The sequence below is a fragment of the Bombyx mandarina genome, chromosome A1, assembly GCF_030267445.1.
Source record: "Bombyx mandarina strain Sakado chromosome A1, ASM3026744v2".
Lineage (NCBI taxonomy): Eukaryota > Metazoa > Arthropoda > Insecta > Lepidoptera > Bombycidae > Bombyx > Bombyx mandarina.
Window position 1 is genome coordinate 3534382 of NC_143234.1, and position 20174 is coordinate 3554555.

At 38.7% G+C, this 20174-nt stretch overlaps 1 protein-coding gene across 3 annotated transcripts in view; it reads right to left on the reverse strand.

The window, feature by feature from the left end:
- LOC114239625 (uncharacterized) overlaps window positions 1–20174 on the reverse strand; it is a 119287-nt gene that overhangs the window by 2576 nt on the left and 96537 nt on the right. The window contains exons 3-18 of one of the 3 annotated variants that reach the window (XM_089739836.1): window positions 18769–18953; window positions 11635–17821; window positions 11431–11547; window positions 11079–11341; window positions 10536–10665; window positions 9478–9624; window positions 8994–9116; window positions 8150–8289; window positions 7192–7302; window positions 6516–6634; window positions 5942–6038; window positions 4504–4567; window positions 2685–2832; window positions 2204–2254; window positions 1431–1515; window positions 447–524 (exon numbers count right to left, since the gene is read on the reverse strand). In XM_089739836.1, the coding sequence (XP_089595962.1) occupies window positions 447–524; window positions 1431–1515; window positions 2204–2254; window positions 2685–2832; window positions 4504–4567; window positions 5942–6038; window positions 6516–6634; window positions 7192–7302; window positions 8150–8289; window positions 8994–9116; window positions 9478–9624; window positions 10536–10665; window positions 11079–11341; window positions 11431–11547; window positions 11635–17821; window positions 18769–18953 (8045 nt within the window). Of the gene's footprint in view, window positions 1–446; window positions 525–1430; window positions 1516–2203; window positions 2255–2684; window positions 2833–4503; window positions 4568–5941; window positions 6039–6515; window positions 6635–7191; window positions 7303–8149; window positions 8290–8993; window positions 9117–9477; window positions 9625–10535; window positions 10666–11078; window positions 11342–11430; window positions 11566–11634; window positions 17822–18768; window positions 18954–20174 lie in introns of all 3 variants that reach the window. The other 2 variants (XM_089739835.1, XM_089739837.1) reach the window with 2 other exon arrangements.

Genomic DNA, 20174 nt, shown 5'->3' on the forward strand with positions numbered 1-20174 from the left:
AAAGATCTATCTGTCATTAATGGTTACCGGATTCGATACATACTGCACTGTGAATACATCAAGCCAGAGAGACATCTAGCTAACCTCTCAGTAAGATAAGAAAGTGTACTTTCCGACCCCCTTCCGAAAGAAATAGGCAGATTGGTGATACCTACAAACGCGGCTCAGTCTATGTCCGAGTACCGATTAAAATACCCATAGATACAACCCACTCAGTTTCTTGCAAGATCTTCTACATGGGTCGAAATTCCGATCCGGTGCTAGATTCTACGAAGCACTGCTCTTGCTAGTGTGTTAAGGCTAGTGTTAGCAAATTCTCTCAGGTTGAGCCCGTGAGCTCACCTACCAGTCCGGGCGCTAAAATTGCCATTAGGCTACGGTCAGAAGATAGGCAAAAGGAAGTTAAAATATAAATATTACAGTACGTGTGCGTGGGTGATACATACAAGATCTGGTTTGTATAGGTGTACATGCGGCAGAAGGAATGTGGATCCAAGGTCTCTCTCGGCCATCGTGTTAGCTTCCTGGGTGAAGGAAATTGAGGCTTTATAGTGCAAACTTAATAGAAAGTGCTCTTGGTTTATTTTAATAGCAGGATTTTCTACATCCGTGTATTGTCGTATATTGCGTCATAAAAACACGCCAATACAACCGATCAATGAAACTAATAGTGGTTAAGAAAAAAAAGGTGATAAGCTTTTTAATACGCTATAAAAGTGCATTATTTTGTACAATGACGTCAACGTTCGGGAGTCCGACGCATTAAATCAATCTTTATCAACCTTTAACAACTAAACAACAGGGGAGCAAAGTCTGCAAAGCAGAACGCCTGACTGCCATCCGTTAAGATGCCCAGTGACTCCATTTCTCGGTTCAACGTTACTTTCCATAAACCAAGGAGGACCATTAAGGACCATTAAAGGATTTTCTATGCGTCGCATCTTACTTTACGGTGAACACAATTTAAATATCACGAACTAATTAAAACTAAAAATCAAATTAAGAGTCCGTTGAATAACAAATTAAATAACTGAATTGAATAACAGAAAAATTCTAAACAAACTTTTTAGGTGCAACTTTTATCGAACTTCCTTATTGTATTCAAATTAGTTGTTGAGAAAGATAAGTATTTTTTTCTATTTCAATTTATCCTTGGGAATCTATTTAGTGACGAATCAAAACCGTTGTCATTTCGGCTTCAAAAAGACATTGAGTGATCGCTTTCTTTACCTAGTTGACAACTAAATAAGCCTAGAAAGAACTCGTAATTATGTATCTGAGAATTTAGAGTCGCATTAAGATATAGTTACAGAAAAACACTAAATATCATTTAAATAAATATATCACAATACATATTATGTAAATAATTCGAAGCACGGGGAACCAATACTTTTATTATTATATCTTAATCTTTATTTTTTAATTTGTACCTGATGGGTCAGTCTTGTTGAAGAAGCAGCTCTTCCAGTACTGGCCGGCAAGGTCCCGCCCACTGAACGAGCTTCCGATAATGTCCTGTGAAATTAATGAAGGATTTGGCTTACTCAGTGGTGCGGTTAGCGGCCCTGACTATTGCGGCGAGGGTCGCGGGTTCGATTCCCACATCGAGCAATAATTGTGTGATGAACAGATTTTTTTGCTCTATGTCTGGGTGTTTATTATTTATGTATTTAAACGTATATAAGTATGTTTGTCAGTCTCTAGTGCCCATAAAATAAGGAATCCTTAATTTGGTGCAGAAGACCGAGTGTGAGTTGTTCCAATAATAATATTCTAATGTCCTCATTCTCGGATTCTGATGAAAATTCAAAGAATCCTGTTTACAAACGATATCCAATGTATATTGGATATTCATACTAAGATTCGAAGCAATAATTTCATTAACAATTCGAAGCGATATTGTCCTTTCCACGGCTCTGTATCAAAGCTAGACAGACGGAGTTAGGCGGAAAAAAATAATGTCGTTTTAATGAATACTAAATGAAGGCCTGTTGGTTCCGAATGTCTGTGCTCACTTTTGATACGAGAAACCTAATGTGGTGCCACAAGTCAGTTAAACTATCACAAATCGAGAGCCCAGAAAATACTAATTGTATATTGACGATGTCATAGTCGCTTGCTAGTATAAACTGCACCTTACTTCATCAGAAGATTCTATGAATTTGTCGTCTGTATATCTATCTCGGATATTAGTATCACTTACAATTCTCCGAGTCTTCTTTCAGCGTCCGTCCACTCGGACATGTCGTCTTGGCTGCAATCAATATAATTGTTCATCAATATGTGGTATTCGATTAGTAGGTACCACCACCCCGCCTATTTCTGCTGTGTAGCAGTAATGCGTTTCGGTTTGAAGGGTGGGGCAGTCGTTGTACTGTTAAAACTGAGACCTTGGAACTCTTGTCCTGTAGTGCGACATTTCGTTGTAGATATCTATGGGTTCCGGTAACCACTTAGCACCAGGTGAACATTAAGCTCATCCATGCAATAAAAAAAATGTGTTAAGCTTTTCAGATAAAAGGTTCGAAGAATAAATGGTGCAATGTGTTTAATATTTCCGAAAACTCTGGTTAGATTAAGTTGAAATTTTAATTTAGTTACACAAAATAGCTACATAACCAATAAGTAAATATACCTATTTTCTTTTATTGAATTATGTTAGGGGAATCTTGACAGATCTTTACCTGTAGGCCTTCCTTAAAGAGTCGAATCTTGCTAAATCCGCTTCCAACTCTGCTTTGTTCACCGAAGACATATCGTCTCTGTCATCCTTCATATTCTCATCAGGTCGGATCGTGGTGGATACTTTAAAGCCGGCTGATACTAAAGCTCCTGGGAAATGTGATGGCAACGCATTATTTAAGTGAATTAGCAATATATTTTAATTTATTTTTTATTTATTTATTTATTAAGAACACAATTACAAGCTAAAAATATACGCATTAAGTAAATAACAACAAGTAAAAATATCTGGCTTGTAACATAAGCCATGTGCAAACGACCAAACAAGACAAATGTGCTGAGTGTGTATACAAAGTTCCTTACAATTATGATAACTACAACTAATCTAACCTTATAATATAAGGAAATAATTTCACTCACAATATACATTAAAATTAGACTACTTAATCCACTATGAACATTAACACGAATAATGCCCTTGAACATTTTTATAAACGTCACTAATGGGACAATTAAAACGCATCTTTCTTTCTTTGTTTTCCTACCTATGCTGATAGCCTTGAGAGGCTGTTTCAACTTCTGCTTGACGTGTAGATGAGCTCACGAGGCTCAAACCGGGAGTGTTGCTAACACTGGCCTTAACAAGAGCAGTGCTTCGCAGAATCTACCTCCGGATCGGAAAGGCGACCCACTGAGAAGATCCGGCGAGAAACTCAGTGGGCTAAATGCACGTTACAAGTTACAAAATCTTTACCCTAAGCCCATTGTTTTTCCGTTACATTGACAAACAACTTCACGGATCTTCTGGTTATAGAGACTTGAACAACGGTGATGTCGCCAAATATCAGAGACGTAAATGACATAAAATCGCATTGTATAATGGTTGTCTTACCCTTCTAACTCGAATGGATGACTGTTTCGTGGCAAAAACAAGCAGGCTCATAGTACCTTCCCAGCACAATACGACCTACCCCATGCTAATAGCATGCTCATATAGTACTCCAGTAGAACCCTTTGTTCGACTTATATGATAACACACAATACTAGCAAAACAAAGGTGAAGGTTTGTTAGAAAGTTTGATTGTTGAAGAACCCAATTTATAAATAGGCAAAGGCATAACAGCTACGCATCATTCTCCCCTCTATAGATAAACATGTTTTTTTGCAACTATTGACGAATTTTAGTGTTATCAATTTAGATATATTGGAACAGTCAATTTTTATTCCTTCATGTTGCCTTACAACACGACCTACTAAGGATATATTTTAATTATCCCCATGACTTGTTCATTTAGCAAATAGTGCGACAACAATCTATATCTATCTAGTATTGATATATATGTACATCATCAAAATTCTATGATTATGGCTCAAGTGGGGTCGCACGTGATGACACCAGCGATATACTAGCTAGATACGCAGCGATATCACGTTTTTTTATTTTCTTTTTGTATTGCTTAGGTGGGTGGACGAGCTCACCGGCCCACCTGGTGTTAATTGGTTACCGGAGCCCATAGACATCTACAACGTAAATGCCGCCACCCACCTTAAGATATAAGTTCCAAAATCTCGGTATTGTTACAACGGCTGCCCCACCCTTCAAATCGAAACGCATTACTGCTTCACGGAAGAAATAGGCAGGGCAGTGGTATCTACCCGTGCGGACTCACAAGAGGTCCTATCACTAGTAACTATTACTCTACATTAATACCAACTTCAGATTGACCAACTTCAGATTGAATATTTAATAAAGAACTCCCCCCCCCCCCGACTCACAAGGATCGCTATCTTTGGTTTGCTAAGAACATTCTCATGGCTCACCCTTTTTGTTTGGTCTATCCCTGTTGGCGCTATACGAAGACTCCAAGCTGTGCTTCCTTCGCATCTGTGAAGGTATCGAAATATATTTATCCTGTAACATAGTTTTTTATGACCTTATGCTTTAGATCATATTGGAGTGGTAAAGGTGAACGCATCGCGAGGCACAGCAACCACTTTGAGACATAAATCCGAAGTCTCCATGTTGATTTATAAGTGTACTAGCCCTAAACGCCCGCTTCGCTGGGCTTTTAAAATTAACATTTTTATTTATTGTCATTATTATTAGGAAGTCCAACACTCAAATAAATATTGGCCTATCCATTAAGTACATGTACTTTCTACATGAATACCAAGTTTCAAGTCAATCAGATGCATGGTTCAGTAGTTATAACGGAACATCCGTAATAACCACTGTAGATTTATATACATATAGATTAGTATAGATGATAAACGCTTTTTAATGACTTTGTTACTCTTAGTGATTTGTCTATTTATTTTGGAAACTAAAAGGACAAAACATCGATTTTATTTTTCTATTGCCCTTGCAGGTAGACGAGGCATACGGCCCACCTGATGGTGAGTGGGTACCGACGCCCATAGACATTATCAGCAATGCCAGGGACAGAGACTACTGCCTGCCCTAAAACCCAAGGTAAACCAGACAAGACAGAAAGGTAAGACAGAAAGACCAAACAAGTTTCCATCATCAATGTTACTTTTTTCCTCTACCAATTCGCTGTTAGCTTAAGAGCTATTCCAGTTACGCGCGGATAGGCGCCCATAGGATTAGCCCACTGAGTTTCTCGCCGGATCTTCCCAGTGGGTCGCGTTTCCGATCCGGTGGTAGATTCTGCGAAGCACTGCTCTTGCTAGGGTCAGTGTTAGCAACTCTCCGGTTGAGCCCCGTGAGCTCACCCACAAACGTTAGGGTGAAGCTGAAATAGCCTCTCATGGCTATCAGCATAGGTAGGAAAAAAAAAGCGGATAGGTAAGCTCACGGGCTCTACCTCAGAGAATTTGATAGCACTAGCCCTAGCAAAAGAGCGACTTTTTTTTTATCCTACCTATGCTGATAGCCTTGAGAGGCTATATCAGCTTCTCCTTGACGTGTATGTGAGCTCTCGGAGCTTAAACCGGGTGTGTTGCTAACACTGGCCCTAGCAAGAGCCGTGCTTCGCGGAATCTACCACCGGATCAGAAACGCGACCCACTGACAAGATCCGGCGAGAAACTCAGTGGGCTGTGTCTATGGGTTAAAGAGAGTGACATTCAAGCAAGGGCGCTTATGTGTTTCGCTGCCACTTAACAGCGGATGGATCGTGTTCACATCACCGTCACAGTAGTGACGTTATGAAATCACACCGATAACGATAGTTATCATGAAATTCTTTCCGACTTAATATAAATAATTTTATCTTAATTCAAAAACAAAACTCACCTCGTCGTGAGTAGTGGCGGCTCCGGACTCCAAGTAGCTGATCAGCTTAGCCTCGCTGCTCAGCTCCAAGCTCCTCTTTCTGGCTAGATTCTCCCGACTGGAAATGTTGGGTTACGTTTCTCAGGATAGCTCTCCAGGCACACACGCACACGTACAAACAAACGGACCAGCTCATAATTTTTACCAGCCATGTAAGAAAACAACGATATTATTAACAGTATTATTTGTTTCTCTATAATCACTGTTCACCGCCGAAGGCATTTATGAGCACATGTTTGATAAATATATTTTTTTTAATAGAATTTGTACCTGCCTCCGTTTATGAACCCCCAAATATTATTTGTTCCATTAAAAACTGATCACAAAAAACAAAACTTCTCCCTCTCTCTTCCTAGCTATTTATCACACATGTTGGCGGTATTAGCTTTCCTTATTCTACTCCTCAACATCGGTCTGTCTTCGACATCCTCGTCAGCAGCATTGCATTCCCTCTTGTCCTTGATAACAATATCTTTCAACTTTTCCTCCAAAGAAAAGCTAGTTTATCACAGATTTTTTGACGAGGTTATCTCACCTGTCGCCGTGATGAGGATGGAACCTGGCTCGAGGTATCAGCACGGCTGGTGCGGGGGGAGGGGGCGGATCGTGACTCGGGGGGTCCGAGATCACTAGCTTCTTCGAAGACGAAGGTCGCTGTGCACATTTTCGATAATTCAAGTGAGTTTTAAATTATAAGTTGAATGACTTTAGGGTAGAGAAGATTTTAGCTAGATATAGATTGGTAAATAAGACAGTTGTGTGATCTTGAATAACCATTTCCTACTAGTAAATAAAATTGCTGCCGTTATTTTCGGCAACCGTGGACGACTTTAGTCTATTCCAATTACCATCAAGTCCCATTTGACAGATGTCATTATTATGTTATTGTTTGTGTGAATTAATTGTAGAATGATTTAGATTGATTGTGTATTGTTTTAATGATGTTTACGGCCATGAACAAAAAATGATTATTTTTAATTTTTATAATTAAATATTTACTAACAATCACGCCACGTTAACTGGTCCCGTGCTAAGTTCGTAAAGAACTTGTGTTACAGTATAGTTACAACGGCTGCCCCACCATTCAGACCGAAACGCATTACTGCTTCACGGCAGAAATAGGCAGGGCGGTGGTACCTACCCGCGCGGACTCACAAGAGGTCCTACCACCAGTTATACGTAAGGTTACAAACAAACAAATGCAAAGTTACCTTCGCGGGCATGTAAGGCAGGGAGGCGTTCTGGATACTGGTGTTATCACGAGGTTCTCCTTGCTCACTGATAAGAGCTCGCCGGTCGTTCCGCTGCTTCGGCATTGCTCCCTGGAGTGCACAACTGAATGTAACTAAAGATGAACCCGCAGTACTTACAAAGTTATCCTTTCAATTTGGTATTGGCCAAACCGGCCACCTGTGTGTTTAGTGCGAGATTTTTAACTTTTCGATCACGTAAAAGTTAACTCAAACTTGTATGGAGTCGGAACAGTGCCTCTAGCGGCAAATGATGAGAATCTGTTTTACTCCATACAAATTTGAGTTAACTTTGACGCGATCGAGAAGTTAAAAAACTCGCACTAAATACGCAGGTGGCCGGTATTGAGTCGGAACAGCGCCTCTAGCGGCAAATGATGAGAAGCTGTTCTACTCGATACAAATTTGAGTTAACTTTTACGCGATCGAGAAGTTCAAAAAAACGAGCTAAGCACACGGGTATTAAATGGCGATCTGTCTAGTCTAGATATCGCAAAATGAATGCGGCCGGCGCACCTTCTGACCTAAATCTTGTGTTAAGAACCAACAAAATGGACTTCGTCAATTAAATATAACTCAAAAACTACTGGTCAGATCTTGATAAAATTGAAAAGGTAACAGCTGAGGAGGACCAGGTTTTAGTTCATAAAAATCGGTTCCCCAAATAATCTGAGGTAACAACACATAAAAAATACAGTCGAAGAACCCCCTAGTCTTTTAAAGTCGCTAAACCAGTATTTAGCTTGGTTTTGTTGTAGTACATCAATTCCCGTGTGTCAGTGGAAGAAGCTGTTATACAATATTTAGGACTTATATAAATCTTTACTTATATAATCTACCTCACAATGTGATAGCTACTAAACGATAAGTGATCGTTCGACCGTGTAGATTGTAGAGCAATAAAAATAGTGTTATGAACCTGATGTAGAGTAGGCATGCCCTGAATGCATGTGACGATGGACCGCTGCGGTGGCTTGCTTCGGCGACAAGCTATTACCGCGCATGCGGCCAGCACCACCGTGAGGAGAGCTCCGGCGACCACCAACGATATAAGGACCACTGGAAGCACACATAAACATTTTACTTCATTTCCATTCGCTTAATGGGTAAGAAGCCACTGACAATCGCGCCACGTTAACTGGTCCCGTGCTAAGTACGTAAAGAACTTGCGTTACAGGTACCAGATAACGGAAATAAATGTAAGATTTTATTATACACATACATATACTTAACATACATCCATAACCCTGGAAAATACATTTATTATATTAACATACAAACATCTTCCCTTGGCGGCGATTCGAACCCGCGACCCCCTTGTGTAGTGACCATGACACTTACCACTACACCGTTAAAGCCGTTAAAGAAGCGTCAGATTAGTCCTCCCCAAGGCTACATAACGATCACGACCTCTCTGTCAAGGCCGTAACCAGGGTGCAAATTCTCAGGATTTTTTTTTGCCTAGATGGGTGAACGTGCTCACAGCCCACCTGGTGTTAAGTGGTTACTGGAGCCCATAGAAATTTACAACGTAAATGCGCCCCCCACTTTAAGATATAAGTTCTAAGGTCTCAGTATAGTTACAACGGCTGCCCTACCCTTCAGACCGAAACATATTACTGCTTCACGGCAGTAATAGGCAGGGCGGTGGTACCTACCCGCGCGGACTCACAAGAGGTCCTACCACCAGTAGTAATAATCTCTGGTTTCCCTTCAAAACGTATGTATTGTAGAACTAGCTCATTCGATGAAGTCAAAGCTACCTTTCAAGTTGATCTGACAAGTACTGCCGGAGTACCACTGGAAGCATTCGCACAGCACGCGTCTGTCGTCTCTGGAGTAGCACGTGCCGTGATAGTTGCAACGCGCGCATCCCACCGGCTCCGCTGCGATACAAACATACATAACGTTTTATTGACTGGATAATGATGAAACTAAATAATAAAAAATAATGAATAAAGTTTCAGGGACACGACATTCAGTGACTTTAGGTAATTTTTTTACACCTTGAGTTACGTTATTGGAGTTTTAGTAAGGACCCATAATTTTTTTCAAAATATATTATAGCCTGTCACTCGGGAATAGTGTAGCTTTCAAATGGTGAAAGAATTTTTCAAATCGGTTCAATAGTTTCGGAGCCTATTCAATACAAACAAACAAATATTTCATCTTTATAATATTAGTATAGAAGTATAGACTAGTATAGACAAACAAACATCATTGTGTTTTTGTCGCAAATACACTAACCAGAACAAATTCGGCCGGGATACAGATTGTTCACGCTGAGATCTGCGAAACCTTCTAGGCAGCTACAAGTGTAGGTCCCTCGTAGGTTGAAGCACTGCGCGTGCTCTGAGCAGTCATGGAACTGGCCGCTTGTGCACTCATCGAAATCTGTCCATGATTCAATATTTCATATTAGGTGGTGGGTCGACCACTGGTGGTAGGACCTCTTGTGAGTCCGCGCTGGTAGCTACCATCACCCTACCTGTTTCTGCTGTGAAGCAGTAATGCGTTTCCGTTTGAAGGGTGGGGCAGCCGTTGTAACTGTACTTGAGATCTTAGAACTTATATCTCAAGGTGGGTGGCGCATTTACGTCGTAGATGTCTATGGGCTCCAGTAACCACTTAACACTAGGTGGTATGTGAGCCCGTCCACCCATCTAAGCAATAAAAAAAAATCTACGTAGAGAATTTAATATGACTATAACAAGAATGACGAACGAATTTCTTCTTCATCATGAGCGCTATAGTACCAGTAGGGTACATGGTATCTACTGGTGAATCGTCACTCTGACTCGTGGCATTTGGCAGTGTTCAATTGTTGCATACCACTAAACAGTCACGTCAAATGACGTTTAAGAAAGAACATGTGAAGAATGACCGTGTAGGCAAGTTCATACCAAAGATATCTGGAAAAGCATTGTAAATGAAGGCAGGGCTTATATCTGCTGTGCTTGCCAAAACAATTCCTCAAAGCACTCATACAAGCACAGACATAATCGAAAGGCTATGTATACATATGCTTACGTAGATGCTAACGGAGTCCATAACTAAAGACAGTAGAATGTCTAAGCAGAGTCTGGTCTTGGTGATGTCCATGAATATCGGCAACCACTTACGATCCGACAGCGACAGCTGTGATAGCGATATAAAATAAACAGAATGCAGGATGAGAATTTTGAAAAAGTAATGGCAAATGTACCAAATTAATGTAAACATAAGAATTTATCCTATCAATAATTTTGTTCAATTATATGTGAATTTCCGTTTAAAATTGGAGTAAACACGACGGTTCTTCTTACCACTAACGTCCATTTTGTCCAACAATTCGCTAGCAGCGTGCACATCAGTCCCTCCGAGACTGTAGTTATTATTTCTCAAATATTTCTCTATAACTTCCTTCAATCGGTTCTCGTGAGCATTGTCAGAAAGCTGGAAGAAACATTAGATTTTCACAATGGAGCTGATGGACTATCATTACTTGTTGGCGACAATAAAGAAATAAATTGTCCATTTGAATTACTAGTTGTTCACCATGCAGTGTGAGTTTGAACCCATATTGTCCTTATTTCAAGTGTTAGCAGTTCTGCGTCCTGACTTGAAAGGCTATGCATAGACTCAAGGTGCGTAGCGGCATCCTCCACGTTGTGATGTGTGAACCCCGGGTGGGTCTTGATTTGTTGACACATTTAGTGCGATCAAAGTTTAAGGTTAAAAGCATAAGCGTTTTTATTTCATTTAGTTGAAAACCTAAGGACCTTTAGACCAACCTTTAGAGGGAAGTAACCTTTGGACCAATAAGAGCAATTGAAAAATTGAAGTACGTTTTGTGATGATAGACTTACCTGTACATAGAAATCGTTCATGACTCCCTGATACCCAGTTCCAGTATCGTTCTGAATTTCAACTGGATGGAAGCCGGCAATATGGATACCATGGTAAACGTCCCTAAGATCTGATTGCATCACCATCCTGTTGATGCCTTCATGAGTGGCCACGGCTAGAGCTTGGTATTCTTTACTGGAGTTGTCAGAGAGGCTTTCTTGGAATTGCAAGCGGCTTTCCCCTTGAGAAGCCAGTGCTAATTTCACAGAGTATGTATAGGTAGCTGCAATTAGAACAAAATTTTATTGAATTAAAATCTCTGAATTGAAAAGATACACTGAAACTTTTTTAAATTAAGCATTTTCAACTTACGTTTGCATGGTCTATCGGGGAACATTCTAGCAAAACCTGGTCTGCACACACATTTCATGAGTCCATCAATTCTCTGGCATCTTTCGTTTCTCGAAGCTTTACAATCAGGCTGACATTCTTTTCCAAAACCGGGTCCTGAAATATTAAAAGACATAATTCGAAATCACACGTTTGGTGTTCTAACCATTTTCCTATTAAACTTACCATTTGCATTACCGACGTTTGCTGTCTCCAAATAAGGTGCTCCAGCCAGTAGGATCTCACCAAAGAGAACTTGAGATACACCGTTGCTATTGACTTGTTCGTTTCTGGTTAGGTCATCAAATTCAGTTTCAACGCTAGTGCTGACTGGAGGTGAGTGACCGCCGTTCTGAGACTTGTTCATAACAACAAAGAATGTATCACTGTCGTTTGCTCCGTCGGTATCAATCTTCTGTATGTTTTCTGTTACGTCGCTGTCTCTAATAATGAAATTATCGTTTTCTTCCGAAGAAATAGTGACGTCATCTAAGGCTATTTTCGTTTTAGCCGAAGTCTCTTGCACTGGCGTTGGTTCAACTTGAATGGGAATATGTTTGGTCACTGTTTCGATTATGGTAGTCGGTTGAACTTGCGTCTGTACTTTTGTAACCACGTCGACTATTGTGGACGTGTGTGTGTTTGTCAGTACTAGGGTTTCAGTTACAGCCCCTTCCGATTGACTCACCAAACTTGTCTCTGTCAGAGTGACCGTCAATGTATGTGTTAGGTTCACGTAATCGATACTGGATACAGTTTTCGGTGGTTCCGATAATGTTTTCGTAAGTGTAACAACCGTAGTTCTGAATTCGGTCTTTGTCGGAACTATGTCATCTGATATTTTGATTTCATTGCCGGCGTGATGTGTTGGTTGTAGGTTAGGACTGATATTTTCCATGCTCGAGGTTATTATATTTGATTGATGATCTATAACATTCGGAATTTCCAGAATGGGTGTTGGAGTACTTTCTTTAAGTACCTCGGTCGGCTTAATGAACTCTTCGTTGGCAGAGCTTTCAGAACTTTCAATTATATTAGGCGGCGATACGGCCGGATACCGTGTAGGTATTGGTCTTATAATCTTCTTTATAGATGTATGTCTCGTCGGATATAAAACATCAGATCGAGATAATGTTCTTGTTGGTTTTATAGCAGTCGGCTTAGGAAGTTTAAATTTGTAAGTACTAGATTTTCTATCATCCAGCCGAACTGGATATGGTTTACGGACTCGATTCTTATTGTCTAATTGAATTGTCTTGTTCTCCGTGGTTGTATCTTCAATTGATTCACTAGCAACTGAATCATGTTCTTCATTCGTTTTATTTTTTTCAGTTGTCACTGTTGTTGTAGGTTCAGAATTAGAAGCCTCATTTGATTGTTCGTATTTCTCAGTAGTTTCTGGTTTTTGCGAACTAAACTCTTCACTTCGTTCAGAAGAATAATCTACTTCATAAGAATAGGAATTATCAGAAGAGGGTTCCTCGGGTAGTTGAGCCGTAATTGAAGATTGGTCGATCGCTGGGAATTGTACAGATGTTGGGCCAAAGTCAAAACTAGAAGAGAATTCGACACCGGATGATGTCAACCAGCCTGAAGATGTAGGGGTTGGGAACACTATATTAGGTATTGAAGCAGAACTTATTTCACTCGATATATCTCTTGGGGGTGGTAATAGTTGGGAGGATGGTTGATTGTTATTATAAATGGGACGACGTACGTTGTTCAATATATCGTAAATCGGTCTATAGGTTGAAATGTCATCTCGATTATGAGGCCTGAAGGTAGATACTTCTTCTCTTAAGTGTGGTCGGTATGTTGATACTTCATCTCGATTAATAGGCTTTCTTACAGGTCTTTGCGTTGAAGGTCTTGTTGTTTTTTGAGGTTTTAGTCTATAAGAAGGAGGCGTTCTAACTGGAATAGGCCTTGGTGTGATAGGCATTCTGGGAGGTAAACGAACAGCAGGGGGCATTCTCGGTGGTGGACTCATACCCATAATCATTTCATCATTTGTAGATGGTTTGAAATTGTAATCCATTGTAGGGGGAGGTGGTGAAAGATCTATTATTTCGGTTGACGTCTTATTTGAACTTGATTCAGTTGTGATTGTTAATTTATGTAATGTTGACTTTTCTGTTGCCTTTTCAACAATCAAAGGTTTTTTGTCCTTAATATGGACTGTTGAAGTAATAATATTGGTATCATTAAATACCTGAGTATAATTGCTTTTGGAAAATTCTGGTCTCGAATGCTGTTTATCTTTCGAATGTGATTGACCATAATAGTATTGAGTGTTCACATTTGGAACTGGTTTTGGGCTGGACGGTATTTCTTCACCAATATTCAAGTCTAAATTACTTTCGTACGACGCGTTACTTGAATTTTCCATCATATGGTTTATCTGCCAATGTGGTTGTTGTAATTGGTGGTCAATTATCGCACCATTATTCATGGTAAATGGCCTCGGTTTCATACTTTGGTACTTGTTTTCGTAAATAGGTTTTATTGCGTTACTTTTGAAGCCAGTTCTATTGTTCGCTATGAATGGTTTCTCAGTTTGGGTCCCGTGATTGAAATCCACTTGTTTATTTTTGTTTGAAGATTCCTGCTTGGGTGGATTAAAAACTTCATCTTGAAGCAAAGTTATCTCTGTTGATGATGTTGAAACTTTCAATTCATTCGAAGCACTAATAACAGGAACTTTCATGGATTCTAAACTGACTTCACCGTCAGTATCGTATGTACTGTCAGATTCATCTTCTCCATCATAAATCTCTTCAGAGTTTTCATAAATCGGTTTCTCCCTTTCCGTTAATGTTGTTGTTGATATGTGACTAGTAGTAGTTTCATGACTGTTATCCCTAATAGGAATGTCATAAGCTTGTTGATTTATAGCCCCGAAATTAGCTGGTATGTAATTAATTTTATTTGGTTTGGTTGTTAACGGTGGGATTGTGGGGCGGTGTTGATCATTAAATGTAGCTTTAGTAAATGGTTTGCCAAGGTTCATGTTGCTATGAACATGTCCAGAATGTTGCCAATGCGGAGGAGGCTTTCCAACACCCGGAAGTTTTTCTCCATAATCAGGACCATTTTCATTATGATCATGTATAAGAGGAATTGATTTCTGTGTTGTGATATCGATTTTAATATTGTGAATGAAGTTATCGTTTAAAATACTAGAATACCACCCGTGAGAGTTTGTTGGAATGTTAGGAATTAGTTTTGGTGGTCTCTTCTGATCAGCTGCGATAACGTCACGATTTATTTCGTGAACCGGCTTTACATTATTTGCAGCCGGTCCGGTTTCTTCATTGATCATGGGGAAATTAGCATGACTGTTAAGAGACGGTGGCAGTGTGGGGCGAACAATTTCTGTCACTATAGGTCTTTCGGCATTGTTGTTGTAGTGCGAATGACTTAAAATGCTCGACTCCGTTTTTCCTGTGGAACTCTTGTTCCATCTATTATCTCCAACGAAATCTCCTACAGGCGTTCGATTATTAATTTTATAATTCTCAGCAGGTGCCTGATCAAGGGCAGGTTTCTCAACGTTTTCGTTGAAATACTTATGACCTACAATAGTGCCATCAATCTTGTCTGATTCACTCTTAATCCATTTACTGTCACCAACTATAACGCTAGGAGCACGACCATGTTCATCATAGATAAATAGATTTTTCTGTCCTTGCACATTGTGTGTCTCATATAGGCCTGAATTATCTTCCACTCGGATAGCGAAATTAGTTCCAATAGGAATGTCAGTATTTAAGCCAACGCTGGAGGATGTACCTATTGAAACGGGGGCACTGGAACCAATAATTTGCCTATCGCCAACATTGCCCGCAACATTTGTAGCTGTATTCAAAGTTACAGTATAAGTAGTATCATCTTTACTATCACTATGACTAGCAATGGATTTGTTGACGATATTCAATGAGGACGAAATTGGAAAAGAATGTGCTGGTTCACTTGAGACTGATGGTCTATGTGCCGGCCTGTTTACATTAGCTAATTTATTGTACGTATTTACGAAGGAAGGTGCTGCAGGTGGTATATGAATAGTGTAAGATGGAGTTGGCTTATTATTTGGTACCTGTGACGCAAAGTAGATTTCCGACGTCACCTTAGGGGGTAACTGTTCTTTAGGAAGCGAATGTTGAGGATGTTGAACATTTAGAAACACTTTCATATCCTGCACCGGTTTTGTATGAACAATTGGTCTTTGGTTGTACGGCTTATTTTGATTTTCTTGAGTATTTTCTGTATTATAAAATACCTTTAGCGGCGGTGGGGGTACTGCCAGAAAATTTTCATATTCTTTGTCGATAAATTCTTTGCCATCTTTTAGTTTTTCCTTTCCTTTTATTTGATTTAATTTGCCAAAATCAGTATTTGCACTATAGAGGTTTGGTTTGTAAGCAGATGTTTGTGGACTGACTCGTACATGACCTTCTTGGTTATTTGGCGTAGGTGGAAAATTGTTTATATCTGGTCGTTTATTTTCATTCCATTTTACTTTCACATCATTCCTCACTGGCTTATTATGGGTAGCTGAATTCTGGTTTTGGGATTCTAATGGGAAATTAACGTTTGGGCCATTAAATATCTGATTACTGTTAGGTGCTACATTATGAACGTTTGTCATTTGAGGAGCATCTATGCTGAAACTTCCAAAGTATCCTGGTTCTGGATAAGGCAATGGATCATCCACATAATCACCAGTTTTGTGTGGTTCAGATGAACCAGCAAAAACTAAGGCGGTTGAACTCCCGTGAGGAATTAAGACATTAGCAACCTTAGAAGGTTGGATGTCAACCAAAAATGGTTTACTGGAATCTGGACTTCCAGTGATAGTGTAATCAGACTCTGTCTTTATTTGTGTGTTCACAATTTCTGATGAGCTTGGACTGTTATCCAATATCTCTTTTCCTTTCATGTCTTCGGTACTCGGGTTGAAATTTATGTTATATCCATTAGGTTTTTTTGCAGGTTTGGCTAGCGAAGGAATATAATCTAAGAATACAGGCCGACCGTGATTACCCAACACTGTATTTATAGTTTTTATTTTTTCTGGTTTTATTACTTGATCGTGAACCGTGTGCCCTGGAGAGGGTTTACGAAAAGGCATCTTATTTTCTGTGGCAGAATAAGAGCCGTATGGCCTTTGTCCGTTCAGAGGCCGGGGCCTAGGCTTGTTCTTGGGTACATCAGGCGGTCTTAAATCAAATGAATCATCTACTTTTACTTCTGGCTGATCACTCATTGGTTTTTCATTAACTAAATACTGTTCATTAGCCGATACGAAACTATCAATTGGTGGTGGGTTAACTTGGTTGTGTAATTTTATCCCACTGGCAGCCAATGTTAACGGTCTTCCGACAGCTGGTGTCCCAACTATCAGATCGGAATTCGCCGTGATGATCTCACCTGGACTGATAGGTATACCGCCATTAACTAGAGGGCTTTCATGAATGAATTTCGGTGGGGTGATTGGTGCTTTTGGATACTTATGCTCGGTTACCCACGCCAAATTTTGATGTAACGTTGCATTAGTAAAAACTAACTGTGATTCAGATGTTTCTAGTTCATCAACGGGTATGTATATAGGAAAATTATCTTTTTTTACATCTATGTCTGTATCGATTCTTTTATTAGCACTGTAAGCAGTCAGCTTCATAGCTGGTTGTTGAGTAGTTGTCGTTGTTTTGTCTGCTATGTTGTCGTGTCGCTTAATAAAACCGCCTGTCATCTTTTCCAACACTGGGGCTAGCCGTGTTAATCCTTTTATGCCTAGAGTTCCTAATTTTAACAAATCAGCGACCACAAATTTATTTTTGTTTGGTTTCTGGACTTGGTCTGGTTTGTTTTTCTCTGGAGACTTGTAAATTTTATTTGTTTTCGGAGGTCCTGGAGCCTGTTCGTTTGTTAGCAATTCGCTTTCTTCTACAGGACTTGAATCTTTTTCATCCGAGTAATCGCCAATTATTTCAGTATATTTCTCTACTATTCTATCTGTGGGTGTCAATTGTGAGCTGCTTTCATACTCATAGGGTTCATATTGAGTTTTTTTATCGAGAGTTTCTTTCTTTGTGGACTTAAAATCTAAAATTGTACCGCCATATTGTGAGGTTTTCAAGCCAAAGTTTGATGATGCCATGTCGACATTTATATGTTTAGTATTAAGTCCTTCTGTTTGTGAATGGCTGCATGAGCATGAAGTCGTGCATGGTACATGACTGACTTCTGAAGGTTGGATTATATCGAAATTTCCCTCGTTGTCAATCCTTTTGTCAGCTTTTGGGAAACTATTCACGAACATATTGCTCAGTGACGCTGTCGGTTGAATCGTTTTCACTTCCATATATTTTGTCTGAAACGAAATGGTAAACTTTAGTAATAATTCAGAAACAACGAAGAAAAAGGTTACTTTGTTAGATCAAAAAGAAATTAAAATCTTTGGTGCACTACAGTATTGGATATCAGCATTTCAAATAAGCAGACTTCTAAGGTTTGCGTGGATTTTGGATTTAGGGCGCCTTGGGGTCAAATCTTACTTTCGTCGGCTGTAAATCGACCAATATATCTGTAGCAAACAAATTTGTCAATGATTCTGTTGTCACAACAGAAACTATTGTCTCGAATGTGGAAATAGCGCTTCTTTTGTTGTGCACAATCGTCGTCAAATACGTATATGTTGTCATACAAGTCTTGATAATGTAATTATGCTGCATGAATTGATTCAACGGAAATAAAGCACTTATTTGCTGTTGATTGAAAAATGTAGCGACTGCCGAAGATATTAATTGTTTTGGTCTTATTGAAGTATTTGTATTGATCGCTGACGAGAACTTGCTCACTCTGTTTTTAAGATTTCGCTGAGGAGGAAAAGTAAAAAAATAAATTTCAAACTCTGAATGAGAGATTTTAAAAATTAAACCTAAGTTTTCTCAATAAGAGAACTCAAAACGTTCGACATGTCATGAATAATTTTAGAAAAATAATACATAAATACAATCTTACAAGCTATATTAAAGCTACAGCAAATTTAAGAAATTAGGTGAATGGTTCAATTTTTGTCCCACCCTATTCGCTGGTGGCTTAACGGGGTTTTTTAGTTACGCCCGGATGGGAATTCTATTAATATGGAATAAAGTTTACCTCCAGTCGTAACAATACTAAACATTGCTTTACATAATACATGCATACATAATTGAGTATGGTAGTAGCATGTGCTCAAAACATACTGATTGTATTCCTTACTTTTAATAAAAAATCACTAAATATCACTTTATCTCCTATTTATCCTATTCATATTACCTGTTCATGTTTTCCATCAACACTTTTGTCTTTAACTAGTAATTCCACTCCATTAGCCATTACTTTCGTGGCGACATTCTTCAATTTCCTCTCGTCCATATCAGTAGCAGACCTTTCTTCGGTATTTAGGTCTCTACCTGGCATCCAAGGGGTATTATCATAAACAATTGCATTGGTATTAAAGGCTGAAAATTTAAATTTGTTAGAATTGAAAAAGGTACTTTTAGAGAAATGGTTAGGATCAACAAAACTGTTCCTGTATGTGGAACTAATTTGTTACAGTAGTGATACTTACTATTATTTTTTTATTTCAAACCAAGTTCGTAGTTACTCTGTGTTTGATAATTTTAATTAATAGTTCAGAAGCAAAATTATTTTTATACTATTTATATCACAATAAAAACTAAAGTTACTAATATATAAATTACTGAAGGAAATTTAGCCATTAAGGGTTATATATTTGCATTTGTTAGATTTGTTTGAATTGTATAATTTCTTTCTTAATTATAAATGTTAGTTAAGAGTTTAATTTCTATTATAACTACAAAAAAAATTATGTTAACTTATCAACACCAAAATACATTCTATTTACATCTGTTTTCTTATTTAAAACTTTATTCCTTGTCTATGTGTTTTTAAATTTAGTGCTTATCGTCAGAATGTTTAAGAGCTAGCTACTTAAAAGGCGACTGGTCTTCATTTTGTCACAAACATACTATTAGATAGGAATTTGTTTACATTCCACATTAAAATATGTTAGCCGGTGTGTAATCCAGAAAAAAAACTGTGGGCTTACTACACATAACTATTGAATATTATAATATTTATATGTATTAGGATAAATGTACTTAAATTTTGTTTCAATAATATGCATTATATAAAAATGAGATATATATAGTAATATATATTTATACACTACTAGCTGTAACCGCCCGTTTCGCTGGGCATTTAAAATTAACGGTACTATTTCTCACCCCCACAAAGATTCTCATCATTAACGCCCCCGCAACTGGTGTAGGGATACCAACACTCATATAAATATTAGCCTATCCATTAAGTACATGTATTTTCTATATGGATACCAAGTTGCAAGTCAATCGGATGCATGGTTCAATAGTTATAACGGAACATCCGTAAAAACCACTGTAGTTTAATATATTAGTATAGATATATAAAATACACAACGCACATAATATAGTAATAATATTATATATACATACTACATGCATACACACAAAAAAAAACGTTTACAATAATCTGTACGTTACGATACGAATCTGCCGGACGACGCAATGGAAACAGATAATTCTACGTCATACGATCGAGATTGGCGCAACGTGTAAGGGCAGTCAATTTAAAGATTTGTACAAACTACACTGCTGCTAATTTTTTACAAATTACGCTCT